Source organism: Nerophis lumbriciformis, linkage group LG02 (assembly GCF_033978685.3).
Source record: "Nerophis lumbriciformis linkage group LG02, RoL_Nlum_v2.1, whole genome shotgun sequence".
Taxonomy (NCBI): Eukaryota; Metazoa; Chordata; class Actinopteri; order Syngnathiformes; family Syngnathidae; genus Nerophis; species Nerophis lumbriciformis.
This window is the reverse complement of record NC_084549.2, coordinates 40,729,205-40,749,730: the sequence shown is the minus strand read 5'-3', so window position 1 is coordinate 40,749,730 and position 20,526 is coordinate 40,729,205. Positions and strand designations below refer to the sequence as shown.

Genomic DNA, 20,526 nt, shown 5'->3' with positions numbered 1-20,526 from the left:
CAATCAAATATACAGTGCATCCGGAAAGTATTCACAGCGCTTCACTTTTTGCATATTTTGTTGTTACAGCCTTATTCCGAAATGAAATAAATTCATTTTTGTCCTCAAAATTCTACAGACAATACCCCATGATGACAATGTGAAAAGTTAAAACAAATTCATTTTGCAAATTTATTAAAAATAAAAAAATAAACCAATTACATGTACATAAGTATGCACAGCCTTTACTCAATACTTTGTTGATGCATCTTTGGCAGCAATTAGAGCCTCAAGTCTTTTTGAATACGATGCCACAAGCTTGGCACACCTATTTTTGGGCAGTTTTGCCCATTCCTCTTTGCCCTCTTCGTCTTTGCAGGACCTCTCAAGCTCCATCATTGGATGAGAAGCGTTTGGTTTTCATCCAGGATGTCTCTGTACATTGCTGCATTCCTCTTTCCCTCTATCCTGACTAGTCTCCAAGTTCCTGCCGCTAAAAACATCCCCACAGCATGTTGCTACCACCACCATGCTTCACTGTAGGGATGGTTTTGGCCTGGTGATGAGCGATGCCTGGTTTCCTCCAAACATGATGCCTGGTATTCACGCCAAATAGTTCAATATTTGTTTTATCAGACCAGAGAATTTTGTTTCTCATGGTCTGAGTCTTTCAGGTGCTTTTTGTCAAACTTTTTACTAAGAAATGGCTTCCGTCTGGCCAATTTACCATACAAGGCTGATTGGTGGATTTCTGCAGAGATGGTTCTCCTCTCTCCACAGAAGAATGTTGTAGCTCTAACAGAGTGACCATTGTTTTCTTGGTCACCTCCCTGACTAGACTAAGATGAATGCAGTAATGTACAGAAGCATCTTGGATAAAAGACAACGTTTCCTATCTAATTTGATGGCGTTTGAGAGGTGCTACAAAGAGGAATGAGCGAAACTGGCCAAAGATAGGTGTACCTAACTTGAGGCATCGTATTGAAAAAAAACAACCTTGAGGCTGTAATTGCTGCCAAAGGTGAATCAACAAAGTACTGTATTTTTCGGACCATTGGGCGCACCGGATTATAAGGCGCACTGCCGAGAAGCGAGTCTATTCAGGTGTATTTTTATACAAAAGTTGCACCAGATTATAAGGCGCATTAAAGGGGTCATATTATGTAATATTATGTATGAATTTAAACCATAACCAAGCATGCAAGGGTGATCAAGGGTGATGGGTCAAATGCAGAGAATAATCTCACCACACCTAGTGTGTGACAATCATTGGTACTTTAACTTTAACTTTAATCACTATAGCTCTTGTCTCAAAGTAGGTGTACGGTCACGACCTGTCACATCACGCCGTGACTTATTTTGAGTTTTTTGGTGTTTTCCTGTGTGTAGTGTTTTAGTCCTTGTCTTGCGCTCCAATTTTGGTGTTTTTTCCTGTTTTATTGGTATTTTTCTGTTGCAGTTTCATGTCTTCGTTGAGCGCTATTCTCCACACCTGCTTTGTTTTCGCAATCCAGACTATTTATGTTGTGCGGACGCTATCCTTCTTTGTGGTGACATTGTTGATTGTCATGTCATGTACGGATGTACTTTGTGGACGCCGTCTCTGCTCCACACGCTGTAAGTCTTTGCTGTCGTCCAGCATTCTTTGTTGTTTACTTGCAGCCAGTTTGTGTTTTGTTATTTGCAGCCAGTTCAGTTTTAGTTTTGTTTTGCATATGCTTCAATGCCTTTTGTTTATTTTTGGTTTAAGCATAAGATACCTTATTACCTGCACGCTGCCTCCCGCTGTCGTCTGCATATTGTGATCATGCACGACGTGTTCCCGACATCTACAAAGAAATTAGCTACCTGCTGCCACCTACTGATATGGAAGAGTATAACATGGTTACTCTGCCGAGCTCTAGACAGTACAGACACTCAACAACGGCACATTATTTAAGGATTATAATTACTTTTGTGCAAAAAATATTTTTAACCCAATTAGGTGAAATTACATAATCTCCCATGGCACACCAGACTGTATCCACGGGTGTGCCGCGGCACAGTGGTTGAAAAACACTAGTCTACATAACATACAATGGTGGTTCTTTGGTAAAAATGTTGCATAGATTATGTTTTACAGACCATCTTCAAGTCGCTTTCTAACAGTCGCTTCAGGACGCACCGTTTTGTGGGCGGTCTTATTTATGTGGCTCCACTGCGTCTTCTCCCCGTCATTTTTGTTATACCAGTGTAGCGTGCAAGGACGGGAGTCGAAGAAGTGTCAAAAGATAGAGCTAACTGTTTTAATGACAGTCAGTCTTTACTTAAATCAATACCCAAGCAGCATCTCCTCATTCGTGGCTCACTAGTGCAACAACAACGCCGGAAATGTGTCCTGTGAAAAGCCGTCAGACCGGAACGCTCTAATAACTAAAGTTCCGTGGGTGAATTATGTAAATCCACTACACAGGTAGTTTTTAGCGCTTCCATAGCGAGTTTACTGACAGATATGAGTTACAACTTTACGCTACTGTTTATTATAAATGGCAACAGTGGAGGATGTATGCTTCATAACAAGAAGATAGAGGAGAAGAAGAAACTTATCGACTACGGTGTTGACACGGACTACATTGGTGGAAGCGCGCACATTTTCAGGACTTACACAGATCCCAAATACACAACAGCAGGTACCAATAGATAAGAAAATTTGGTTTTGCAAAATTTTGCAAAACAAAACGGCAGGTAATATGTCTGCTAATAGATGCCATTTTGCGGTCCTTATACACACACCATAATAATACTTGTATGTTGAATCACATCACGTCTTACTACGGTAGACGTAATGCTCCGACAATTCATCAAGCGGTGCGGCTTCTTAGCTTGCCAAAGTCGTACTAAAACATTTTGACCGATTTTTGATTGTTGTGTGTAATGTTCTATATTCTCAGTGGAACATTTCAAGTTTTGGTGTTGTTTACTGGTGTAATATTGCAGTCTACACGTATCTCTTATGTGTGACTGCCATCTACTGGTCACAGTTATCATTACACCAGTAGAGAGAGTGGACGTGGAGAGAACTAGGTGAATGAGAGCTCCAGAGGAGGAATTGGAGGTATTTAGGCTGGGGACGGTGTTGGTTTATTTTTATATCTGTGCCGTATATCCACACTTTCCAATTAACTGCAAATTAAATTCTGGTAACCTATGGTTTGCGCACAATGCCATGGCTACAGATAAAGCTCTCCAAGGACAAGCGTCAATCAGTACTTCTTCTATGACACTGACTCTCCAGGGCCTGGGCCTCAAACTGCCTACTGGTCTTCCTCTGGGCCTCCCTGGCAAGGTCAACATCTGTTACCCAGACTGACAGCACACCATTGCTGGGTCAGCCCTCATCTCAGGCTGGAAGTGCAGGAAAATTGTCTACCATACTGCAGTAGCTTTTTTCCCTTTTCACTCTCAAGTCCATGTTGACTTGATCTAGGTCGCATATTCCCCAGATGTTCTCAGGGTTGTTTATAAAACTGTCACCAGTGTGGTTTTATGGCCTCATTACCAACTTACTTGATTGTCGCTAGGTCCATAATGAATTTACAACAATGCTTATTGAAATGTAGTGGTGTGTACAGTAAGCATTTGAAATCAACATATTTAGTGTTGTAAGCATTGAATAAATAATAAAGCATGTCAAAGCAGTTGAAACTGACTTGCATCCTTGAGTTTTATATTAAAAAAAACAACCTTTTATACTGAGATACATGGTCCGGTATTCACTATTCACTCAATCTACCTTTTCCATTAGTCTACATGTGCGTCTCAGTCTTTCCCTCATTTTCTCTTCCTCTGTTCATGTGACTAATGACAAGGTCCAGTGCTCATGTCCTTATATAGACCGATGTGCTGTCGGATCTGGCTGAAGCTGGGCTGATGGTGCATGCACACACAAACAGACCTCCTAAGTCCTGACACGTTTTGTTACTCTGTGCCCCTGAAAATGTCCACATTTTAGGGATAACATGCAAGACAAGTTTATTAATGTCGGTGGAGCTGCAATTAGAACTGGAAAGTTTTACCCTCCTACATTTTGATGTTCTCTAAAACTCAATTAGCCATTTTTTGTACTAATTGCTTCCTAGACATGAAATGTTATTCTGTAGTATGTTTATTTGGACTTTGATTATACACTTACAGTAATATATTTTATTTTTGTAGTGTACAAAATGGTTAGAAGTGCTTTGAACCGTAAAAGGTAAGTCAGCCATAAACCTGGGCTGACAACACATTTTGTTTAATGATATAGTGACCTACAAATTATTGCCGATCAATGATATTTCCATTTTATTTTCTTAAAACCCTATTAACCTATAATGTAATTATAATACATAATAATAATGCATGCATATCCTTTCAAATGCAATAAACTTGTATTTGTCGTATATTTTATTTAACATTGCAGCACGGTGCACAGGGGTTAGTGCATGTGCCTCACAATACGAAGGTCCTGAGTAGTCCTGAGTTCAATCCCGGGCTCGGGATCTTTCTGTGTGGGGTTTGCATGTTCTCCCCGTGACTGCGTGGGTTCCCTCCGGGTACTCCGTCTTCCTCCCACTTCCAAAGACATGCACCTGGGGATAGGTTGATTGGCAGCACTAAATTGGCACTAGTGTGTGAATGTGAGTGTGAATGTTGTCTGTCTGTCTGTGTTGGCCCTGTGATGAGGTGGCGACTTGTCCAGGGTGTACCCCGCCTTCCGCCCGAATGCAGCTGACATAGGCTCCAGCACCCCCCGGGACCCCGAGAGGGACAAGTGGTAGAAAATGGATGGATGTAATTGGAATGTAAACTTTTAAATCTCCAAGTTAAACAAAACAAACAATAATGTCTGTTGGCTAAAAATTTGCACATGAATAAAATCACAACCAAAAGTAAAAAAATATATTAAGGAGAGGGTGAGTGGCCCTCAAATATACACAAAAAAAGAAATAAAATGGCTGGACAATGTCACTTCCTGTCAATGAGAAAGGACGCAGAGAAAAAGGCTCCGCTTCTGCTACCGGAGTTTTTGTTAAGTCTGAAGATTTTGACCACTGATTTGCGATCACAGCCACAGGAGAGTCACCTGGCATCTTCGGCCTGATTTTGGTCAGTTGAGAGGCACTGATACGCTGAAATAAGGCGAGTTGGAAGAGCCGTTAGCCTCAAGCCAATGGCGCCTTACCGCAATTCAAAGCGGTTGCCAAGCAACCAAATGTTACGGCAAGTTTATAGCTGTTTTTAAAGTGCTTCCGATGACGCAGAGTGATATAAGTTGACAGGCTGACACCCCAAATTGATCTCTGAACGACGCAAAGTACGAAATTGTTGAAACAAACAAGTTAAAAGTGCCGCAAGTCGCTAAAGAAGCAACTGCCGTTTAAGACACAAAAGGCACTGACGGCAGCGAACTGCCGCGATGCCAAAAGCTAAAGGAAAAACTGAAATCCCGAAACTTTCGGTGTCAGCTGACACAGGACACAAGGGGGAACAAGATTTGAGGTTGGGCACAGGACATGATGGAAATCAAGAAGGGATACTACAAAAACTAATCCATGCCTTTGGAAACGTGGAAAAAGCAATTAGAGAATTTAAAGAAGAAATGAAAGAAATTAAAGAAGATCTGAGAAAAGCAACAACAGAATACAAACAAGATCTGAAAAGTCTGCAGGAAAATATAGAAAGTCTGCAAACTCAGAATAACAACATAAAAAAGGACTTCTATGAAATGCGCCAACAAATCATGTTCGAAATAAACTCAAACTCAAAACTCAAAGTATTTACCAACAAAGCTGCACTTAAATATTGAACATGTAGGGGGAGGTACAGTTGTACATTCTGAACTGACAACGTGCAGAGTAACAATATAAACACTGCAGTACAAGCACATGTAATAATGTGCAGAAAAGTTAAAGTCTGGCTGATTCTGAGTGAGGAAACACCAACATGACATCGCCACATGACAAATGTCTTTCAAACAATTGCAAATATTTTAGAAATGCTAGTTTTTCAACAGTGTTAAATGACATGTCTTTGGCGATGTAGGGATTTGCACCTGTGGGACGCACACCATTTTGTGCTGTTTTGTTTTCACTCTCTTTGTTCGTCAAATGCAAAGTGAGTGTGGACTGTCGGGTGGTCGTGTATCAAATAAACGTGCAGGTTTGTTGTATTCGAGCACATTCGGCAAACTGGCTCCTCGGTGTTGATAGTCTCATCTTGTTCCACAAGCTTTAACCAAAATGTTCCCACACTGGTGCGGTGGAATTTGGTTTGGTTTTGTTATCATTTTGTCAGTTTGCTACTACATGAGTCGGTCACGGGTTTACTGGTTGCACTGTGTGATGCTAGTGTGCCAGCGGCCCTGCCTCTCCCCACAAAGAGTCAAAGACACTTATTGAAGGACTAGACGATTCACCCTCTTTTTTTCATTTCGCTATGGCACAAACGCGTAGTTGCTGTAATTGATGAAAAGCGCAAATCCTCTTGAAGTCCGTAAACACGCATTCACATGGCGATTTATCAAGGCCAAAAACTTACCGACTTAATTTAAATTTATAGTTCAGGTAATTGACTTATCAAATATTGGCCTAAACCTGGTCAGCTAATGTATTGTAGTATATGACAATAGTTTGTAGTCTTCATGTAAGTGGTAAAGCTGTAGTGGTGCATGTATATGTATTCAGATTTTGTGTATACTATGCGTCTCTCCAAGCTTGGGTGATATGCCTAAAAACGGACGAAAAAGCAACATTTGACATGGAAGCGGAGATGTAGGCAAATTTGCAGCCCAGGCTTTGGCTAGTGCAGGGGTCGGCAACCTTTACCAGTCAAAGAGCCATTTTGACCAGTTTCACAAATTAAAGAAAACAATGGGAGCCACAAAAATCTTTTGAAATTTAAAATGAAATAACAGGGGTTTGGTGGTAGCAGGGGTTTATAATGTAGCCTGGAAGAGTCAGGGCTGCATGGGATTCTGGGTATTTGTTCTGTTGTGTTTATGTTGTGTTAAGGTGCAGATGTTCTCCCGAAATGTGTTTGTCATTCTTGTTTGGTTTTGGTTCAAAGTGTGGCGCATTATTAGTAAGAGTGTAAAAGTTGTTTTATATGGCCACCGTCAGTGTAACCTGTGTGGCTATTGACCAAGTATGCCTTGCTGTCAATTACATGTGCAAGCAGAAGATGCATATAACAAGAGGCTGGGCTGGCACGCTGTTTATACAGATTGTAGAGGGTGCTAAATACTGTACCATCATGGCACGCCCTTATTATTATTGTAAGGGTGAAAGTCAGAGAATATTAATCCCGGGAGTTTTCTGCGAGAGGCACTGAAATCCGGAAGTCACCCGGGAAAATCGGGGGGTCGGCAAGTATGCAGCTGAGCCGCATCAGAGTGATCAAAGAGCCGCATGCGGCTCCGGAGCCGCGGGTTCCCGACCCCTGGGCTAGTGGGAGTCATTGCTAGTGACAGTGCGAAGGAGAATGCAGAGCCAAGAAGCCCTCTTTTGGCCTTACGTTTCCTTTTTTGGACTACTTTGCTTCCAGGTAGGGATGTAACAATATTAAAATCTCACGGTACGATATTATTACGGTATTAAGGCCGTGGTACAATATAAAAAAGACTTGGTAAAAATGCCACAGTGTGTAAAATTAAGTAGCAGGAATGTTTAGAATAAACACACTTACTGTAATTGAAGACAAACATAATGCTGAAATGTTCTAAACATATTTATTACTACAAATATGTTTTTTTTAAGTGCAAAGAATTTTGTGGAAACATCCACTGTTTCAAGCAAATATCTGACAATTTAACTTTTAATAATGTAAATACCTCAAAAATGTATGTTTAGCTTTGCTGGCTTCATTTATCTTTTCCGGGTGATGGTTTATCTAGTAGCTTCTCATATTTCTCACTGTATGAAGAGTCCATGGTCCGACCGGACGCTTTTCCCACGCAACGGTGTACCATGATCCGCTCAGGGTGACCTTGGAAACGCTCCAGACAAAGGATAGCGCTTTAGTACGTAGACCTCCGCCAAAGAGGTTATGTTTTTGCCACGGCTTGTTTGTATGTTTGTTAGCAACATAACTCAAAATGTTGTGGATGGACTTTAATGGAATGTTCATGAAATACTGCTGTTCATGAAATGTCCATAGAAAAACTATTCCTTCTATCTCCTCCGATCACACTTTCAGCATGCTTCCTCCTAGGGCTGGGCAATATGGCCTTTTTTTAATATCTCGATATTTTAAGGCAGTATCACGATACACGATATATATCTCGATATTTTGCCTTAGCCTTGAATGAACACTTGATGCATATAATCACAGCAGTATGATGATTCTATGTGTCTACATTAAAACGTTCTTGTTCATACTGCATTAATATATGCTCATTTTAAACTTTCATGCAGAGAGGGAAATCACAACTAAGTCAATTGACCAACAGTGTATCTATTAAACAGTTATTAAGCAGTGGCACAAACATTCATGTCATTTCAAAACAGAAAGTGCAAGATTGTCAGAGTCATTTCAAAACAAGCTATTAGTGCACTTTTGTGCATGATGTCACTAAGATGACCTATAACAACACTAAATTAAAGTGCACTTTTTGTACAGAACGCCACTACAATAGTTTACAACAAATAAAGTGCACTTTTGTGTATGATGTCACACAAGATATTTCAATAAGTGTCAAATAAAAATGAGCTGCATAATAGGAAATCAAATAGTGTATGTCCTTCGCTATGTGGTAAGTTCCTGCGGACGTTATCTCCTTTTGTTGACTATTTTTTTCATACGGTGTTGATGTGGAAATGTTTGCCTCGGCATTTTGATGGTGTGGGCGTGTGGCACCGAACGGAGATGTTGACATGCGGAGTAAGCACTCTTCATTCTCTAGCAGGTGACTTTTCAAATGATGCTACATATTAGCAGTAATGCTACTTTTTGTAGCAATGCTTTTTCCCCACACTTGACAAATTACGGTTGTTTGTTCGACATATTCCCACTTGAAGCCAAACCACCACCAGACGATGGACCCAGTGCTGTTTTTTTTGGGAATTAATTCTTCCTTCATTTATTAGCAGATTCGCACCTTCTTTCTCTCGTATTACCACTCACACCACTACGCTAGCATCACAGCTAATGTTAGCCATGCTGCTACCTCTCCGTTCCGCGAGGGCGTATACGTATGTGACGTATGACGTGACAGTATGTGATGTATGTAAGAAGGTGCGCTTGCTGTCAGTGAGAAGGACAGACAAGAAAGAGTAGGAAGAGCCTGTAGTGTGATGCCCGCAGCTAAAAGCAACTGCGTGAGAACGTATACTCGAATATCACGATATAGTCATTTTCTATATCGCACAGAGACAAACCCGCGATATATCGAGTATATCGATATATCGAGTATATCGATATATCGCCCAGCCCTACTTCCTCCTTTTCTCCCCTTCACTGCGTTCCACACCCCCATCTTCCGGTCCTGCCATCTGGTCCCGTGCTGCACAGAGGATTATGAGAGATGTAGTTTATTTTTAGACCGGCCAATGCAAAAACGGCAGAATAAAAACTACACTCACTAAGTTTTTGTTACATACCGTCAGACATCACAAAATTATTGTGATGATTTTGAAAATGCAATACCGCGGTACAATGCCATTACAACCTTACTCAGCTGTGAAATACATGGACTGACAAACACAAGTCAATTAGACGAAAGCAGTGTGCCCTCATTGTTCAGTACAGATCAAAAACGACTGTACAAGCTTGAACTACGAATGCAACTCTTCTTGTAATGAATAATTTTAATTTACTAGGTACATACTGAACCATGATTGTGGTGTACAGTGCACTCCAAGTAAATGCAATGAGTTTGTCTAACCGATTGTTAACCAAATAAATGGCCTTTGAGGCACCTGGAACTATTCATGCTATTCACGATCGAATCTGTTCTAGGATTCTGATCAACCTCTGAATTTTTGTCTTTAGAATACATTTTTCTGGGACAAAATAATGGGTATTTCATGAATCCACTCTAGCTGTCAAACAAGAATAATAATAAATTGAGAGAAAATTAATACCTACTGAATTTTTCAGAATTTGTGACTGACAGATGTGGAGAGAAGAATTTCTGAAGAGAGTTTAAGTCATGCATTCACTCTTTAACATTTTTAACCGTCATACACGTTTAAAAATAAGACCATTAGGTTCAGATAATGGAAATCTGGGTTTGATTCTCTAGTGGATCAACGGATGTTATCCCAGTGCGCGCGTAGGTTTTCACCAGGAACTCCTGATTTCTTCCCACAGCCTAAAAACATCCATCCATCCATCCATCCATCCTCTACCGCTTATTCCCTTTGGGGTCGCGGGGGGCGCTGGAGCCTATCTCAGCTACAATCGGGCGGAAGGCGGGGTACACCCTGGACAAGTCGCCACATTATTTTTCAATTGCGCTTGGCACAGAGCACCAGGAAAGAGAGGTCAAAGAAGAAAATACTGTTCAATCGTGATTGGAACTTTGATTCATCTGCAATGTTTATTAACTGCCGATAGTTTGCAATAAGGCAACAAAACAAAAAATTATTTCAACAGCTGAACATTTTGTGAATTAGCCATTTATTAAAAGTTTGAACATTTTAAAATATTCAAAATAACTGTAATTCATTACGGGGGTTGAATAATTTTGTGTTCAACTGTATATTGACAATCAGTATGGCAAAACCTTATTTGGCTTATAAATAGGCATTGATGTTGGCTAATTGCAGACTTGGTCACATATTGTTTTTTGGGAAACTTTCCATAATTTTTCTTACTGACTTACAGCTGGTCTTTCACATACAGTGGTACCTCAGTTAATATGCAACTACTGTACAAGTATATGATACTTGTTTATATTGTTATATACTGTGTTTTAGGCTGTTAAATTCAGGGCATATGTCATGTATGTCTAGCTTGTGTGCTATTGTGTGCTCAGCCGCTGTGTAGCAGCGAGTAGCCCATAGCTTGCCATATTTACTTTTTGTAAATGACTTCACTGCAATACAAGAAAATATCAACCTTTTGTGCTTTATTGGAGGACATTTAGCTTTGCACAAGTTAACGCAATGCATTTGTGCTTCTGTCCGAGCGCTCATATTGGAGATTTTAAATGCAAGCTGATATAATCCGAAACTTGTTTTTTGGTGATATCCGACCGGATATCAATTTCTTATTGGGACACCCCTATTTGTTAATAGTCTGTTCCAAAATCTCTGCCAATGCTAATTATTATTACTGTATGTCACGGTTCGGTAGATGCTCAGAGGGCACTTTCGTTTGATCATTGTGACTCGCCCTCTTCATAGTTCAAACCTTTAGGATATGCACACCCCCAGAGAAAAAGAACTACGCCACTGTGCAAGGTTGGTGTTTGGAGCGATTTATGATCTGGCTCACCTGTTTAAACTCTTTGTGGAGGCCATTGCATCTGTTTTTTTTTTTAACCCTTTTGTGCACAAATATCTTTCCTGTGGGTAAGCATACATCACGACTAAGTGTATGTGTACAGACAAAAAATGAAAGCCAGTCAAAGTCATCCTTTTATTTGGTCCATCCTGAAGTGTTTTACAAAGTTTTAACTTCTAATTGGGGCAACTATGGACATGCATTTATTTAATCTCTTCTCTAAAACAGTTTATGATAACATAAGAAATGTTGTGTTCTTGTTACATTTTTTGGTTCGAAGAATTTAACTTTGAGCAAGTGGGAAACAGCCCCTTTAATTATTTTCAAACACCCTAGTGCTGTATGCTTAGCTTTTTTACTAGTAGCACCAGTGCTAATAAATGAAAAAAATTAGTAGCACAACATTTTTTGGAGCATAGAAAACAAATTTAAGCAATATGAAATGTCTTATATATCACAATTTAGGTACACATGTGCACTCATACATATAAACACAATGCCATCATAAGGCCTACTGTAACATTCAATTAAATATAGACATCCCTAAACTGTGCTAGTACTGTCGCTAACACGAGTGTCCCAATATAGTTGGCCCATAAACTAATCCATGAATGTAAATATTCATTGACTTAACTAAATATGTTTTTCAATTTTCAGGACTAACGGGGATCCCAAATACACAAAAACAAGTACCAACATGTAAGAAAAGTAGGTTGTGCATAATAAGATCCTAACTTAAGAGGTGTTTTGAGATGAGATTAAAAAAAAAGAAAAAGCCTTGAGAATGGTATAAGAAAAGTCAAATATAATCTGCAATCTTCTTTAAAGAAAACATTTAGCTATGCTCAAATCTTCAACCAACAAATATACAAAAGAACAACATGTGAAATAAAGTGCCCTGGTTTAAGAGGACATGTTTAAACGTCAGCAGCAACATGAACATAATGGACCTTTAGCAATGGTAGTTTTATGGGTAAACATTATTATGGAACATACACACAAAGATTTTATCCAGGGACACTATTCTGCCAACTCCTTCATGATGCTGTGTGACAGGCAGCATTCTAAAGATTACTTTTAAAAAGTAATTGATTATACTTACCTGTTACTTTACCAAACATTTAATTGACTTAGTTCCGGAATTGCTCTTTAATAAATGTAATAAAAACAATTTGAAAAACAGTGTTGGCAAAGCTAGTTGGAAAATGTAATCAGCTAAGTTACAAGTTAGTAACGGTAGCTTCACTACACTGAAGCCACTCGAGAAATGTAGTGAAGCTAAACTATGATTAAATGACAAAAGTAGCTTAACAACATCGAAGCAATTTTTTTTTAATGAGTAAACTTTATTCCAAATGATTCCTGTATGATCAATAAAACTGATACAGATCAGATCGGTTCAATTGATTTTCCAGTTTTGTATCTTTCTATTTCAAGTTTAAACAAACATTTCTTTGAATAGCATGCGTCTTGGTACCACTGAAATATGAATATTTGGACATTGAGCTAATACAGTAACTGATAGAGAGTCACTGATGCATTAGGTTGCAGATGTGGTCATCATTCTCTATTAAATGTACCTTAATATCTTTTTTGTTTGAGTTAGTAGAATTGGTCATTGTTATTCCATCTTAAGTTGTAAGTATTTCTTTTATCAACTTCACTGTTGTGGTCTGATTAATTTTACTGTAATTGACGACAGTAACACACACACACACACAACACATAAACACAGCCAGTGCTAATGCTACGTTTGCTTTTTGTGTAACTTGTGAAGACTACTGTAGTTTAGGTGGTGATCCATATGTTAACTTAGGGAAACACCTTCATGTGTTTTCTTAAAATCGTGTTGGACTTTGACAAGCGATTCTCGATAAGTGATATGAACTTGTTTAGATATGGCCATGATGATTTGGGGACGGCGTGGCGAAGTTGGGAGAGTGGCCGTGCCAGCAATCTGAGGGTTACTGGTTCAATCCCCACCTTCTACCATCCTAGTCACGTCCGTTGTGTCCTTGAGACACTTCACCCTTGCTCCTAATGGGCCTGGTTAGCGCCGTGCATGGCAGCTCCCGCCATCAGTGTGTGAATGTGTGTGTGAATGGGTGAATGTGGAAATAGTGTCAAAGCGCTTTGAGTTCGTAAAAAAAAAGGTAGAAAAGCGCTATACAAGTACAAGTACAACCCATTTACTTGGTGACGATGTCTTTGACATTGCCTCTACCGTTGTCTCCAACTGTGCGCTGCAAAGATACATTCTAGATCAGTGGTCCCCAACCACCGGTCTGCGGCCCGGTACCGGTCCGTGGATCGATTGGTACCGGGCCGCGCAAGGAACTAAAAAAAAATAAACTTTTTTTTTTTTTTTTTTTTTTTTTTTTTTTGATTAAATCAACACAAAAAAAACACAAGATACACTTACAATTAGTGCACCAACCCAAAAAACCTCCCTCCCCCCACAAAAGGGTTGTTTCTTTCTGTTATTAATATTTCTGGTTCCTACATTATATTAAAAGTTAAAGTTAAAGTACCAATGATTGTCACACACACACTAGGTGTGGCGGAATTATTCTCTGCATTTAACCCATCACCCTTGATCACCCCCTGGGAGGTGAGGGGAGCAGTGGGCAGCAGCGGTGGCCGCGCCCGGGAATCATTTTTGGTGATTTAACCCCCAATTCCAACCCTTGATACTGAGTGCCAAGCAGGGAGGTAATGGGTCCCATTTTTATAGTCTTTGGTATGACTCGGCCGGGGTTTGAACCCACAACCTACCGATCTCAGGGCGGACACTCTAACCACTAGGCCACTGAGTAGGTATATATTAATATAGATCAATACTGTCCGTAAGCTCACATGATTGTATTTTTTTATGACAGACCAAAAAATAAATACCATATACACCCCCACCCCCACCCCCCTGTCCGTGGGACACATTTTCAAGCGTTGACCGATCCGCAGCTACAAAAAGGTTGGGGACCAGTGTTCTAGATGTATCAGACAATATGTGAGAAACTCTTTATGCATATCAGTCTCCGCTGTGATTGGCTATAGCAGGGGTAGGGAACCTATGGCTCTAGAGCCAGATGTGGCTCTTTTGATGACGGCATCTGGCTCTCAGATAAATCTTAGCTGACATTGCTTAACATGATAAGTAATGAATAATTCAGCTGGTAATCACAGTGTTAAAAATAACGTTCAAAATATAAAACATTCTCATGCATTTTAATCCATCGATCCGTTTTCTACCGCACCTGTTCAAGAAGTCGCATTAATGGTAAGAAGTATTTTATTTGTTATTGGTTAGCTTCAGAATAACAATGTTATTAAAAAGAATAAGAGACTTATTATTCTCTAAAAATGTTGGTTTTACTTAAAAATGCATGCATCTAGTTGTATTCAGTGTTAAAAAATATTATATGGCTCTCACGGAAATACATTTTAAAATATTTGGCTTTCCTGGCTCTCTCAGCCAAAAAGGTTCCCGACCCCTGGGCTATAGGATAGGTAAGTGACGTAATGCGTTTAAAGTTTAGAAATGCCTGGGAAAATGTAGCTTCTGTGGACGCTACCGCAGTACTTGCCCAAGAAAGTAGCTAGCACAGAAAAGCCATTTGATACAGTAACAGCGATGCTATGACCATGCTACCGAGGAATGTAGTTAAACTAGTAGTGTCTCTACTACCCAACACTAGAAATACAAATACATGACTAATAAAATGGATAAATGAACAAGTTTTTTCTTGAATTCAAATGTGTTTCTCACCTTCTTTGTAAAAATGCTGGGACAGACAACGTTTTTTTTTTTAACCTATTTTGCAGTTGTGCTCAATAAAAAAGTACAGAGACTAAGTCACCAGGGTTTGGGATTATTTGATTTGGCATTCGATTCCGTGGAATGCTTTCAGGGCAAATCAGACCAAGAAGTCTAACAAACCAAGGCAGTGTACAAAAACCAGGGAAAACTCATGATGAAAACTGGGGTGTACAAAAACCGAGGCACCACGTACTGCAGCTCCTTTACACTTTCTATTGTCACTGCTCATATTGCATCCAACTAGCACATTTTGGTGTCTAACAAACTAACACAGCATTATCTAGGAAGCCATCTTTAAAACATCCTGTTACTTTCTAATAAACCTTTTTGAACAATCTGTATAGAAATTTGCACAATAGCTAAATTTTATCTTTGCTGAGGACCTGATCAAGATTATGTCTTCGTTGAAATATTTCCAACCTCAATCTGCTCCTTGAGCAGAGTGTATGTTGACACAAGCAAATAATCACTCTGTATTTATTTTACTCTTGGATATTCAGATATCTTGGGTGGGCTTTTTGCTGGGATGACGGCCATGTGTACGGCTACTACTAAGTTAAATGTTATACTTACCAACAGAGCATGGGTCTTTGTTTTGTAGGACTTGAATAATTGTGACGTTTAATAGATGTCCCTACACACTCAGACGCAGACACACACACTCACGAACACACATGCACACAACGGCCGTTCATCAGACCTAGTTATCGACATAAGGAGATCTCTCCTTAAATGGTACACTGCCCAGGGCCCTGTTTCTTTTCCCGCGGCACAGTGGAAATGAAGTCCAGGTCTCAGAATAGCCTTTTAAAGTGGAAGGGAGAGATGGGAGGGAATGATGATACAGGCACAGCAAAATAAGGTAAAATAGATGGCAGGGGGAGGTTTAATGATGCCTTAACTTGAGTAGTGACCCTGAAAGATGTCAGTTACTGCAATATAATTATATCTAATTCATAAACTTTACACCAGAAGAATCCCACACATCTTTATTGTGGAAAAAACACATTTTGGGCCGATCTACTCATTTCATTGAGCTAATTTGTTGGAGGAAAACCAGTAGTACATGCATAATGACATTATCCACCACTTACTTCCAGGTACTAACAGTCTGTTTCTTCTCTTTGCAGCCTGAAAATCTACAGAAAACATGGCTGAAGGAGTTATACCAGGTACGTATGTCTGGCCTTGGCCTTCAGTATGTTAGTCTTTTTGTTTAACAAGCAATAAAATAATGTTTGGGAATGGACTGGAATGGTTAGTTTCATGTTAATGAACGTCTGTGCAAATAATCTCATAATTCTATCAGATCCTTCTATTGTGCATTTTCACGGAAGGATATTTTTTATAGTCAGACCTGTGTGACCCCCATCATTATACTGGGGTGGGGGCTCATTTAGGAACCCCACCCAACCAGAAGGTCAAATTAATTGCATTTTCTATGTAATGCCACAGCATAAAATAAGTAATGTCAGGATATCTTGATATTCCATATTGAAAATATGTGTTCCTTGTCCTGTTAATAACCCTCTGGGACATTTGATTTTAATTATCTTCAGAGCCAAACAGTAGAGACAAGTCCTTTTAAGGGCGTAAAAACATTTTTGATTCATATTTTTTTAGGAATGTTCCGATCAGGGTTTTATGCCGCTAATTCGAATGAAGTAAAAATGAAATGGTAGGAATGTTTAGGATAAACACACTTACTGTCATTGGACACAAGCGTAATGCTCAAATGTTTCAATCATATTTATCACTACAAACATGTACATTTAAGTGCAAATAATTGTGCAAGAACATCTACTATTTCAAGCAAATAAAAAACTTACGGTTGATGTCTACAAAGTGACAATGTAAACATTCAGTATAACAAGTGTAAGACAATAATGTTCAGTTTAGTGTCTTTCAACTTTTACTTTCAGAGAGGTAGTGTCCTCTACAGTGGACATTTTAATATCAGTTTGTTGTTTCTCAGAACAAATAACTAAAAACTTTTTATGGCATAAATACCTCACAAAGTGATGTTTAGTTTTGCTGGCTTCAAATATAATTTCTGGGTGATGGTGAGATGTCATCCCGCCCGAGCAGAGCTAAAAAGTGGTGCGCTTTGCTTTTCAGAATACAGACTTTATTATCTCCGTCAAAGAGGTTATGTTTTTTCCAGGATTTGTTTGTCTGTTTGTGAGCAACATAGTTCAGTTATGGGTTGATTTTGATGAACTTTTCACAAAATGTCCACAAAAAAACAATTACTCTTATATACTACAAACACTTCACTTCCTGCTCACAGCGTTCCATTCCCTCACCTTGCCGGTCCGGGGCTGCGCAGAGTATTTTATTTCAGACTTGGCCAACGCTAAAGCGCCAGAAAAAACTACACTTACCAAGTTTTCATTTGATACTGTAACACGTCACAGGCATTATTGTGAAGACTTTCAAACCGCAATACCGCAGTATCTGCAATACCGTTACATCCCACGTAATAAGCTGATAGCTACCTGTCAACCGGGGGACCAAAAATAAATACAGTGTCAGCCAAAGGGGATTGTTGTCTGTGATAGGCAATACAATGCATTAATCGGTAATGACAATGAAAAATTGGCCAATACTGATTGTTGGCCGATGGATATACTTTATTTATACTCTTTTTCTTTTTCTTTTACTTTTTTTGCTCAAATGTCTTAATAAACTTTAGTCCTAAACAAAACAATCATACATTTAATGTTTTTTTTTGATTGATTGGTTGATTGATTGAGCTTAATTTGTTTTGAACATGAACACACAATATAATACATCACACATAATTTCATATAATTTTTCTTTACGTCATGTCTGAAAAGGAGTAGAAAGAAGCAAAGCTCATTTAATCCTACCCCTTTCCCACTTCAGAGCATTTACAAATACATATGCTCATTTACTGTCTTCTTTTTGTAACACAATTACATCAGTGAATGATTAATACAGCAGTTATTGCAATAGATAATTAAGTCAGTCATGATTAACGTACTGAGATGAAGAGTATCCCGTTTTCAATAAGGTTGAAGGTATTTCTCACAATTCTTCTTATTTGTATTTTGTAAGCACTTTTCATTTGGACAGCCTCTTAAACTGGATCATATCAGTACATTGTTTAACTTCTTTGCTTAATCCATTCCACAATTTAATTCCACAAATTGATATCCCAAAAGTTATAAGTCTTATACGTGCATACAAATGTTTTAACTTAGTTTTTCCTCTAAGGTTATATTTCTCCTCTCGTTGAGAATAATTGTTGTACATTCTTGGGTAGCAGGTTATACTTTGCTTTGTGCATAATTTTAGCGGTTTGCAAATTTACCAAATCGTTGAATTTCAATATTTTTGATTCAATAAATAAAGAGTTTGTATTTTCTGAATGTGAATGAAATGCACATTACACAAGACTAGCGAGCAGTAGAGAATATGAAGTGATTTTTGGTTGTTAATTTTTGAAATATTTTTTGCCCCCTTATGTTGCATATTTTTATATGAGATTTCCAGTTAATTTGATCATTTATTATTACATCTGTTTTCTTTAACCCTTTCAATGTCTACTCCGTCTATTTGTATTTGTGTATGACGTTCTTTTCTACTGTTACCAAATATCATTATTTTAGTTTTACTGAGATTCAAAGATAGTCAGTTTTTGTCAAACCAACTTTTTAATTTGTTAATTTCTTCTGTTATTATTTGTATTATCTTCTGTGTGTTCTCTCCTGAACAAAAAGCAGCTGTGTCATCTGCAAACAATACTAACTTTAAGTCCTTTGTAACTTTACAAATGTTGTTTATATAAAGATTAAACAATTTTGGTCCCAGTATTGCTCCCTGCGGTACACCGCAAGATATATCTAGCTTTGTTGACATATTTTCACCTATCTTAACATATTGCTTCCTGTTGGGTAAATAGCTTCTTAACCAGTTCAAGACCAATCCTCTGATGCCATATCGTTTTTATTTTTTTTATTAAAATATCATGATTAATTGTGTCAAAAGCTTTTGTTAGATTCATGAATATTGTGGCTGCACATTCTTTACCATATATTGCATTGGTCATTTCCTCTGTTATTTTGATTAATGCTATCGATGTTAAGATATTTGCTCGGAATCCATATTGGTTCTCCGCGAGCGTTTCACTTTTGTTGATACATTTGTCCAATCTGTTATTGAATAGTTTTTCCATGATTTTGGATCACTGTGGCAGTAGGGAAACAGATCTGTAGTTGGTAAACTGGTACAACTGGGAATGTGCCTGTTAGAAATGATAGGTTGCTGATATATGTTAGAGGTTCTGAAATTTCTTCTATAACTTTTTTTGTCGTTATTATATCTATTCCGTGACCGTCGGTTGCGGTCTTCGATTTCCTTTTTTTTTTTTTTTTTTACAATTTTGAATATGTATTTTTTTGTCGCATACTTGAGGAACATCGAGTTGGGATTTCTGTCTATGGTCTCACTCAACTCCTCAACTCACCCATCATCTACATTTGGAATGTTTTGTTCCAGATTTGTTCCGATATTCACGAAGTAATCATTAAATTGTTCAACTAGTTGGTTCATACTGTCATTTTTTGTATTTCCATTGAGAAAGTATTGTGGGTAATCTTTATTAGCACCATTTTTAATGATGCTATTTAGGATGCCCCATGTTGCTTTCATGTTGTTTCTGTTCTTGTTTAATAATTGACTGTAGTATTTTGTCCTGCATGCACCTGGGGACAGGATGATTGGCAACACTAAATTAGCCCTAGTGTGTGAATGTGAGTGTGAATGTTGTCTGTCTATCTGTGTTGGCCCTGCGATGAGGTGGCGACTTGTCCAGGGTGTACCCCGCCTTCCGCCCGATTGTAGCTGAGATAGGCTCCAGCACCCCCTGCGACCCCGAAAGGGACAAGCGGTAGTGGATGGATGAATGGCTGTATACTGAACAAAAATATAAACGCAACACTTTTGTTTTTGCTCCCATTTTTCATGATTTGAACTCAGAGATCTAAAACTTTTACTACACAAAAGACCTATTCCTCTCAAATATTGTTCACAAATCTGTTTAAATCTTATTCTTTGGCTAGATAATCCATCTTCCCTCACCTATGTGTGCCTTAGGCTGTAAGTAAGTAAGTAGTCAGTGCAGAGTAAAGTTTAAGAAGCGTAAATGAAAGCGCCTTACAGCAGAGAGTAAGCCGGCTATTTACAAGAAATTAACACTAATATCAGGATTCACACAATAATAGGCGTTAGGGAGAGAATAA

The 20,526-nt window shown here is 38.7% G+C and overlaps 1 protein-coding gene across 2 annotated transcripts in view; it reads left to right on the top strand.

Moving 5' to 3' along the window:
• Positions 1-20,526, top strand: part of inpp5a (inositol polyphosphate-5-phosphatase A) — a 408,597-nt gene that overhangs the window by 60,562 nt on the left and 327,509 nt on the right. For both annotated transcript variants that reach the window (XM_061962827.1, XM_061962834.1), the window contains exon 2: positions 16,390-16,431. In XM_061962827.1, coding sequence (XP_061818811.1) covers positions 16,390-16,431 — 42 coding nt within the window. The remainder of the gene's footprint in view (positions 1-16,389; positions 16,432-20,526) is intronic.